The sequence below is a fragment of the Aegilops tauschii genome, chromosome 5 (assembly GCF_002575655.3).
Source record: "Aegilops tauschii subsp. strangulata cultivar AL8/78 chromosome 5, Aet v6.0, whole genome shotgun sequence".
Taxonomy (NCBI): Eukaryota; Viridiplantae; Streptophyta; class Magnoliopsida; order Poales; family Poaceae; genus Aegilops; species Aegilops tauschii.
The window spans coordinates 340,802,972-340,813,652 of record NC_053039.3 but is presented as its reverse complement, the minus strand read 5'-3'; the positions used below and the strand labels follow the sequence as shown (position 1 = coordinate 340,813,652).

The window sequence follows — 10,681 nt, the reverse complement described above, 5'->3', positions numbered from 1 at the left end:
AAATCCATGAAACGATGCTTGCTCCCTGAACCAATCCTCGCCAGGTCCTAGATTAATGCAGCCTTCTACAATTTTTTAGGTTAGAACTCTTTCAGATCAACAGTAAATTCATGAAGGTAAATGAACCAATGCAAAAAAAATACTATGTAACTTGAATTGAACTGTTAAATAATTAGTTTAGATGTGTGAAAGTACAAGTAATATAACTTTTTCCAAATATTGCACACTTCAGCGATCAGACATGTGCATTGTTTTGCAATGACAGTGTCAAACGGGCATTTAAACTTATTCGCAAGTACGCATGCTAGCATTTTATTATTTACACAAACTATATCTTCAAAATCTACACAATCATCCCTTCTGCGTGTGTTGGTCTTATGATTAAGACCAATCAGAATCTTATAGTTCTGACATATCAGAATAGTACAGGGATAATAAGGACGCCAATAAATTTACATTCAAGCATACTATCAAAATACCAAAATAAAAACAGCGGGTATGATCACTTGCCTTGCATTCAAAAGTTTCATCTGCATGTTCAAGGTATTTAGCAGGCCAGTCATTGAATCTGGATCACAGATTACACATGAAATAGTACATTGTGTGACATGTACATTGCCAGAAACATTGCGATAGTAGAAAACCTATAACAGCGATAATGGTGCCAATATGACGGCTGATTATTGAAATGCAGTTAGTAGCTCAAGTTAATGGAGTATACCACCAACTATAAAAATGCAAGAGTAAAAAGATATATGTAAAAAAATGAATTACAGCATATCTTGACAATCGCAAGAGTAAATGCTCTGTCATTACAAAACCTGCGGGTCTATTAAGACCGGTCTTCAGCCTGTAAGGACTTCCTTGTAGACGATGTTCTTCATCGAGGTCAGTATGGACATGATCGTTCTTTTTCGCTTCTTTGGATTTTCCTTTTGCTTGTTGGCCTTCTCCTTCTGAATGAGTATCTTTATGTTTCTCTTCGCGGTGGCTCGAGATAAAGCAACATAGAGCTGACCATGAGAGAACACGGGATTGGGTAGGTAGACACCAACAATCGGGATGGTCTGCCCTTGAGCCTTGTTAATGGTCATAGCAAATCTAAGCCTTATAGGAAATTGCTTCCTCTTAAACTTGAACGGAAACATGTCATTTTCAGATGGGCAGAGAGGTATTCGAGGAAGGAAGACCCTCCTGCCAGCGTGTTGTCCAATCACGATTTCTGCATCAATGGTGTTCCTCTCAAAACCTCTAACAACAAGCCTAGTGCCGTTACACAGTCCATTAGCTGGATCAATGTTCCTTAGAAGTATGACAGGGCAGTTCAGCTTTAGCTTGAGTGCATGCGGAGGAAGACCATTAGGAGTCAATCCATTCAGAAACTCCTGAGCGTAGTAGCCATATGGGTCGTCCTCCGCACTGTCAAAGCTATGGTAGATTACTTCATCTCCATGAAAATGCTCTATCATGCGGATGTTTATCTTGTCGACATTGTCGTTTGTCGTGGAAAGGATTGCTTGAGATGGCATGTAATTCGAATCAGACATGTTGTCATCTAGACTCGGAAATACGTGGTCAATAAGCTTCTCCAGGTCGTCAACCTCGCCTGTAGACGGTAGACAAATGTCTTCAGGGAGTAGTATGTTGCCTTGATCGTCGACATCCGCAGTGAAATTGCCGACCCTTAGCAAGTAATCGGCAAACCACATGTCATTATGAGCCCTCATGTTCGTGATGAGCCGAAGCTGCCGCATACCCTTCCATAGATGATAACTTCGGAGGGTTGCATCAATTATCTGGCCCCGCGACCCCCTTCTGACGACCGGAAGCACCTGCCTAAAGTCCCCGCCAAAAACAACAGTCTTTCCTCCAAAGGGTCGGTCGCATATTCCCATGATGTCGCGCATGCTATTGTCCAATGCCTCAACCGCTTGTCGCTTCGTCATGCTGGCCTCGTCCCATATTATCAATGAGGCCATCCTTAGCAGCTTGGCGGTCCCACTCTGCTTGGTGAAGCTGCAAGAGGCTCCATCATCGCAACTCAATGGGATCTTGAACCTCGAGTGGGCAGTCCTGCCGCCAGGCATGATAGAAGCGGCGACGCCCGACGTTGCAGTAGCGATACCAATCTTGCCCTGGCTCCTCACCTTGGCAAGCATCGCCGTGTATCGGAAGGTCTTCCCTGTACCTCCAGGGCCATCAACAAAGAATACACCCCCATCACCGCGTTCAACGGCCCCTAGTATCTCGTCGTATGCGGCCCTTTGCTCCAAGTTCAGGGAAGATGCCAATTTAGTGTCATCCATGTCAAACTCAACGGTTGATTCCTCGATGACCTCTCTTGCCTCGCCCTCGGTTGGGTCAAACGCATCATCTATGCTTGGAAGAGAAAAATCAACAATGTCTTTACCCATGGACTGCAGCATACCCCTAATGTCAAGCGACACCATCTGCCCCACCTCGTCAGGGGACGTGCGTGATCGACGATAGTCATCTGACATAGGCTCGAAGTGCCGATCCCATAAACCACGCACGTCGCCTGGCTCGCAGTGCACCAAGATGGTTGCGAAGAGCCTCCTAAGTGAACATGGCATCGCCCACTGCTCAGCTTCATTAAGACAGTCGTCGAGTGTGTTGTCTGCCTCGATGAGTCCCAACCTTTCAGCAGCCTCTCTAAAGCTCCCACATAGCACGCCGTCCATGGTGAGCAAGTCGTCGAAGGATGTTTTGCCCTTTACATGGTTTAACAACACACGCAGGTAGTATCGCTCCCCCTCGACAGGATTGGCAGACACTATGCGACCAATTTGAAAACGCTCGACCTGCGGCTTCCAAAACTTCTTTTTCTTCTGCCACGTAAAGCATCCGGGAAAATCCTTGTACAATATATGCCTAGCCCGAGGGTGTTCCTGGTTAGCCTTGAAATACTCCGTCAACATGGATTTTGAAGCATTTTTGGAGGCGACAACATTCTTCAAGTCAGCCTGCGCATTGAATGCAACCCTGTGCATATTCGGGAGATGAAGAGGCAACTGCAAGACAGGCGGGTAATTGGCGCAAAGTGGGAAGCCAAATATCCTCCACATAGCCTCCGGAGGGGTGACCCACCTTGCATCAACGTATCTCTTGATCTCATCAATGTTACCATCGGCGTCGGGCTGGTCGATGCTGAAAGAAGCCTTATCATGGCCCTTGTAAATGTACTTGTAAAGATATTTGACGGCCTTTATGCTAGAGCAGACCTCAACGTTGATGTGGCAATTGAACATCCACAGCAGGTATGGGTTATAAGGCACAACCCATCTGTTGTCCAACATCTTCCCTCGGACCTTAGCACGTCTTCCATCGTCTCTACGCCGATAAACTGGGTATGAGTCCTTCCCCTGTGTTGTGTTCTCATTGAACGGCCATGGGTATCTGCACTTGCATTCGTTTTCTTGCATGCAAACATTCTTCGGGTTGAGAGCACCACATGGTCCGTGCATCATATGTTTTACCACCATTGCATACAATTCCGGATACTTATGCTTGTCTGGGAGCTCTGCGGAAATGAGTCGGTCATACTGCTCCGGGATGATAAGCTTATATGTTGAGTCCATGATCAACAAAAAATGTGCGTGGGGGAGGCCCCTTTTTTGGAACTCGACTACGTATACGTAAGCGACAACAACACCCAGGATCTGCTTCTTGAACAACATGTATTTCATAGCCTCTAGTTTGCCATAGAACACACGAGCCACAATATCAGGTCGGTCTTGCGCCGTCTGACCAGGCAGCAACTCATTCGTTATCTCTTCCCATTTAGGATTGCAAGTCATGGTGAGGAAGATGTCAGGCTTCCCGTATGTATGGACAATTGCCATGGCATCCATATGCCTCTTCTTCATGTTGCGGTCGCCACCGGGGTATGTTCCAGGGAGCACTATTCTTACCCCAACAACGCTTGCTCGTGTCTCCCCCGATGTGATCGCATCAACAACTCCTTTATACAAGTCGGCACGAATCTGCGTCTGGTTCTTCATGTACCACCTCAACCGACAACTTTCAATCTTGACGTACATGTCGACCACCCATTGATGCAGCAGGCGTGCTCCATAGAGTATGGGATTAAGGATCGCAGGCCGTGTCTGCAGCATATAACAGTAGTAGTCTCTGACAGAGACGCACAACCTGCTATTACCCTCTGCACATGATTGAGTATCATCAAAATGAGGAAATATTTGAGAAATAACATATTATTTGTAACAAAATGGGACACAGACGTCATACCTGTATCCTCATCATCATCATGGACCAGTTGAGGATGTAGTACAGCCTCCCAAGGAACATTACGTTTAGGTAGTTTCGGATGCCAACCTAGTTCCCCCCTTGGATAGAATAGGGGATTAGATAACGGGTCATATGCTCCGGATGTCACGCGTATACTATGCCTTTCGTTGTTGTTACCACAAAGTGTTATCCTCCGGTCAAACCTTTTTGCTAGGTCGCTGCCCTCTACCCAAATTGCAGCGACCTCAGATGACAATGGTCTATTATATCTTCTTTGGTCAAGCCTCTTATCGGTGTTTAGGTCTATCCTATAATCATCGAGGTTGTCCTTGTGTGCACCCAACGTCCTAAATTGCTGGGAGTACGGGTTTTCTTTGAGTATGTCTACTAACTTCTTCACGACATCCTGGTCTAATTGCTTGGTGGCCGCCTTACGATGAGTTATGGTTGGGTCATCATCATAGAAGTACAACTGCAGATGTTCTGGACGGGAGCTAGGCCCGAACGAATGCACATTGTGGTAGATGGTGCCGTGTGCCCGGAATGTGTACACCCCAGACTTCATGTTTGTGTAGTTCTCATCAAGGCTGACGCCAAGGGTTGTGAAGGCGAAATGCCCGTTGAAGAACCGTATGTTCTCACGAAAATGTCTAGAATCTGCATCCATGCTGGACCATAGCCTCATCAGCTCTGGGATTGGTTCCGGTTGTTTAAGTTCGATCTGTCCATTGTGACAGCAGAACCCGTCAGTCTCAGACACAAACTTTTTGGCCTTGCAGTGTTTGCAGTTTGCGTCGAGCTTCAGGATGTGAGTGGTGTCTGGGATGTTTGTGTAGACATAGTCTAATGGATCAACCTCGCTAGGTATAGCAGACGACATGCTCGTTTCCTCATCATCCTCAAATGTGTCATTATCAGATCCTACAGGCATTTGTTGAAACATGATGTTCAAAACAATATTAACAAATAACTATAATTACAATAAAGCTCCACGCCTTCCAAGTTCCGAGTTGACCATACCTTGGTCGCGAAACATGTAGTACTCCTCATCCATCAAGTCGGCTGGTGTCGGCTCATCACCCATGATGGGATCTCGGAACACATCAATGTCGTCTGCATTATAGTTGCGGCGAATGTGACAATAGACAGTAGCATGTCAGAACAAGGTTGCCGAGAATGACATTGAAGAACCGTCCAAAAGCATTTCCATACCATTGGTGCCAACACCGTAATTCGACATGACCGGCAGAGGGTCGGCATCCGATGAATCATCTTCGGCGGCCCGAGAGAGGGGTATTGCGAGACATTCAGATGTTGAGTTTGCAATGTCTGGACGTGGGAGTGCGAGGGATTCTTTGCACGTGGTGTTTTTCCTTTAGCATAACTGGCCTTCCTTTGAGCACTCGACTGGCCCTTCTCCATCACCGACATGCTTTTGTGGCGTTGCATGTGCTTCCCTCGTATCTTTTCATTCGAATCTTCTCTATCATCAACCGTTAGTTCATCATTTTTCTTCTAATAACATGCTCGGCTACGTGAGTTTCTCTGTACCGTCTTAGCTCGGTCGTTGTCATGGGTAACACCAGACGCGTCTAATGATGAAGGGGGTAATGTTGCATCATCATGCAATAAGTCTGTATAGTTAGGGCTATCAGCGATGGCTTTATGAAAAAAGGTGTGAAAACATCATTAGAACAATATGTTTTAGTGACTAATGAATATTAGAACATTCTTTTGCTACCTAAATAAGTTTGTATAGTTAGGGCTATCAGCGATGGCTTTATGAAAAAAGGTGTGAAAACATCATTAGAACAATATGTTTTACTGAATACTGAAAAAAGGAACATTCTTTTGCTACCTAAATATAAATCAGGTGCATTAAGATCAAGCATTTGAGGGTACGCTTCGTGCATCAACAACATTAAAAGAATATTTTGGTATGAGAAAACAAATATTTGTACGTCAACGTGAAACTAACGAAGCAGTTGGTATGAGACGGTATGCACCGTGCATTAATAATAACCATCTTTACCTGATGTAGATAGTGGCTGCAGATTTTCATCTGCTTTTACCTGATACTTTTTTCTCCGATAAGAAGCTCTCCTAAGTGCATTTCTATGATCTCTCTTGCGCTCTTCCTCGGTTATTTGATTTGTTTCTTCAAGTACATTCTCATCAACGTCTGGTGTCATTCAGGACATACTTTAAATGTAGAGAGTAAAGCATAATCTGACCTCAATTGATGACATCTTACGCACGAGTTGATTACCTTGTAGATCATTGTCATTAACCAGACCAGATGTCTCCGTAGTTGTAGCAGTAAATGCTGAATCATTATGCGATAATGTTGTATAGTCGGAGCTAGCTGGGTTGTCTGGTTAAACATGGTTAATAAAACATACTCAAAATTTAATGGTAAGACATGAATTGAAGGTACCAAATATAATGGTTAGAACATTTAAATCTTACCTGATATATTAAGGGCCCGGAGTTTCTCTTCTTGGAGATCCCGATCTTTTTTCCGCCGAGAAGAAGCTCTCCTGAGGGCGTTTCTATGGTCTCTTTTGCGATCTTCTTCCGTTCTTTGCGGATTCTCTTCGGTGTTATTCAAGTCATCTTGTTCAACATGCATGGTCAGTATTCTTAAATGATATACCAAGGGCACGATGACCTTGCATTTTGATATACCATGAGTACTTGATGTACCTGGGATCACATGTGAAGGTTGACGAACATTCGTGATATCACCTAGGGTACGACGTTGAACAATGTGGCCATCGTCTTGTTGTTTTTTCAAACCCTCTGACTTGCTAATGCGATAATTAGCCCGCCTCCACGCGTTGTTAAGTTCCCTATGGTCTACAAGATGAATCAAAAGTATGTGAGTTAGTGAATAAAAAAAGCCCAAGCATGTATTAAGGTTATATTTACAACTCACTTAGATCACATTGACACAACATATAAGAAACCAGCTTAAAAACTTATATGCCGCAAATATTAGTGTGCATACTCACGTTAAACAACTTACCAGAATTCGACAAGGAGGGTTGATGAACCTCTTGCAACAACACATTGTCCTGGTCTTTTTTCTTCCGATAAGCTGCACGCCTTTGTGTGTTGAACTACTCCTTTGTTTTGTCAGCGCAATCTATGGCCGTGATGTCGTCTGCATCATGTCAAAAATAAAAACCACAAAGCCCATAAAGCAAAGATTATAAGTGTTGGATGATGGATCCACTACCGAACACGTTAGTATGGATGGTGGATAAGCATGCATGGGAATACCTGTTAGCTTTGTCGCACCATCTATCTCATCGTTTGAAGGTTCACAGCCTACAGCTTACCAATAAGAAAAAAATGCGGTATGTTGTACATGAAGGTGAACACCCATAATTGTAAGTAATGGCTAATGAAATGTGGATGAGTCAGTACCAAAACTATTGCGGCCATCTACGTTTGTGCCACAATCAAGAGTTAGATTACTCAAAGCCAACAACGAAGCATCATGATGGTTTCCAACCCGTAGCGATCTTGATCCAACTGTAGAGTTGTAACCAGTAGGAAAAGAAAACCAATGATATATAGGCGACAATATATGCAGCTAACATTCTTGGCATATGAAATGTGGATGAGTGAGTACCATATTCATCTGTGCAATAATCCAATTTCAGTATACTCGGAGCCGTCAACGAAGCCTCGTTATGCTCTCCAACCGGAAACGACAATGATCCATCTGTAGAGTTGTAACCCGGATGAATATAAGGCCAATGATACAGGCGTCAATGTATATGGCAACATTCTCAACAATATTCACACAAGCATAATACCTGGAACCGTAGCAGAATTTTCGCCAACATTTTGAGCTACGGGTATGATGCTTGCATTGTTATCTTCAACAATACTACCGCTTGTAAGGCCTGCAAAACATGATCAATAAAAGCTTGCGAATATCAGAAATGCACAGAACACATGTCTAGCACTTTATGATAGAAATGCAGCATACCCATAGTAACGTCCTCTTCTGGTTGCTCTTCAACTGCTTTGCTTTTTGAATTACCCATACGCACCTATGAACGGGCACATAACTGACATTAAATGACCTTTGCCTGAAGTGATGTATGAAATGGCACAAACTGTGCTAATTGCAAACTTTGATCATTTATTTGTGAAGAGTATACAATTTTTGCTTGGCCTGCTGTATTTTCACGAAGTAAACCCTTTATTAGCTATTTTACAGTTAAAAATGCATGCTTGCTAGTTGCAATATATATGCTCCAATCTTTAATTTGCTAATCTGATATTCAACTTTACTTTCAGGGATAAGCTAGTCAATGCAGGAAAATCTAAAAGACCGCGACCAAAAACAACATTTGAAGGTACATGCTATATTGCGTTATTGCAGAAATTAATATTGCGGTCTGTTATTGGGAATCATGATTTTCCTGATAGTGAGTCCCATTAGTAAGGGTAAATGCATTGGCACTGCCTATATAAATGTGATGTACTGGTGTTTTCCTCAATTGTCTCTTCACCTATCTGGATTACTTAGTTCGAGCAATTTACAGAATCTTTATCCAAATGATGGTCACCTTGGAATGTTATAAAGAGTAGGAACACTTGTTCGTTTGTCATTCTATCATTACGGTTGTTTCTATAATGCACGCAGTTTCCTATTACTTATTTTGGCATACATATGATGGTCACCTTGAACTGTTATAAAGAGTAGGAACATATGTCAGTTTGTCTTTCTATCATTAAGGTTGTTTCTCTTAATATTTTTCCAGCCTTATACAATTTGAAATTGCACTCAATTTCTTATGATGGTCACCTTGAACTGTTTTAAAGAGTAGGAACATATGTCACTTTGTCTTTCTATCATTAAGGTTGTTTCTTTAAAAAAATCCAGCCTTATAAAATTTGAAATTGCACTCAGTTTCTTATTACTATTTCTGCCCTACATATGTTGTATATTGCATGGAAGCTATTTTCCATAAGTGTCCTAACTACCTCTTATTTGTGTCACTTCTTTCCTGTGATGTTGTTGTGAGTTGAAAACTCGGATATCGTTGCCAGATGCTGCTTCTGATGACCCCGTCTCCGAGGTGACTCACCACCTGCAAACTCCTAAAGTGAGAGTCACCTGCAAATTCAATTATGCTCCTGTTGTTTGTATGTAAACTGGGTGTCAGTTATGTGCAGATCGAACTTGCAATACCGTCCTTCCTACCTCTTGATTGTGATGTTGTTGTGAGCTGCAAAATCGGAAACTGTTGCCACTTGCTACTTCTGCTGACACTGGCAACGAGATGACTCACCACCTGCAAACTCCAAAAGTGGGTGTTAGTTATTGGAGCTTGCAATCAGATCCAAAGAGTAATGAAGTTGGGGCTGACAAAATGACCAAAGCAGGTACAGCCACATCATATGAGTCAGTTAAGTGTTAATTTTCCAGGTACAGAAACATTGAACCCTCCCAGGAACCCGTATTCTTCCATTGCAGGTTTTAAAGGGATTGATGATTGTCCAGGAGTCCACTTTGAATGATCCATGTCTGCACAGTATGACCACGCTACCAAAACTGGTACAGTTTTGTAAGATGTTGACCGATTTGTAAGGGTTAACACTCAGATTTGTAAGGGTTAATTGCGCAATAAACGAACAAGGCCAACCTGGGAGGGTCAAGTCGATCCTGATCTTGGGCACTCCACGGGATAGGTCGCATATTCGATGATCAGCCGCGGATCATACGCGGGTCAAGCCGATCCTGATCTTGGGCACTCCACGGGATCGACCGCAGATCCGATGATCAGCGGCGGATCATACGGGTTCTAGCCGATCCTGAGCAGGGTCCCTCCACGGGATCGGCCGCAGATCCGATGATCAGCGGCGGATCAAACGGGTTCTAGCCGATCCTGAACAGGGTCAGTCAACGGGATATTCCTGTCTTTGCACTCGGATGGCGGCGGCGAAGGGATTGAGCAGTGGTGACGGAAGCTGGGTGTACGTAGGGAGTGAAGGGGATGAGCGGTGGTGACGGGAGCTACGTGTACGTAGGGAAGAATGACGGCGACGGGCAAGTGCATCGAGGTCACGACGATTCAGGTGCGAGGGTTTCTGTTGGGAATAGTATGATTAGGTTAATTTTCGTAGGTTAACCGTTGTAGATTTTTTTAGGTCAATTTTTCTGTCGCTGAACCGTAGTGTTTTCACAACGGGCCTCGCTGTAGCGTGCCGTTTTTTGGGTCGGTCTGGATGGAGGATGTGGGGGATCGCTGGGTAGCGGGAGGTGGGAGGAGGTACCAAAAAAACCAGGGGAGGTGGGACGAAAATTGACCGGCGGAGACTACCAACTGCTCCATTAGGAGTAGAGATTCGCCCCCCTTTCCTTCCAACGGAGAGGGGGAAAGGGGAA

At 44.0% G+C, this 10,681-nt stretch overlaps 1 protein-coding gene across 1 annotated transcript; it reads right to left on the bottom strand.

Moving 5' to 3' along the window:
- Positions 1 to 845: 845 nt before the first annotated feature.
- Positions 846 to 8,330, bottom strand: LOC109774128 (uncharacterized). The gene is made up of 9 exons (XM_073499108.1): positions 8,273 to 8,330; positions 8,097 to 8,186; positions 6,739 to 6,975; positions 6,539 to 6,643; positions 6,302 to 6,451; positions 5,290 to 5,382; positions 4,473 to 5,190; positions 4,270 to 4,367; positions 846 to 4,183 (listed from the first exon to the last, which is right to left on the bottom strand). The coding sequence occupies exons 1-9, from the start codon at positions 8,328 to 8,330 to the stop codon at positions 846 to 848; spliced, it is 4,887 nt and encodes a 1,628-aa protein (XP_073355209.1).
- Between the last annotated feature and the right edge of the window lie 2,351 nt (positions 8,331 to 10,681).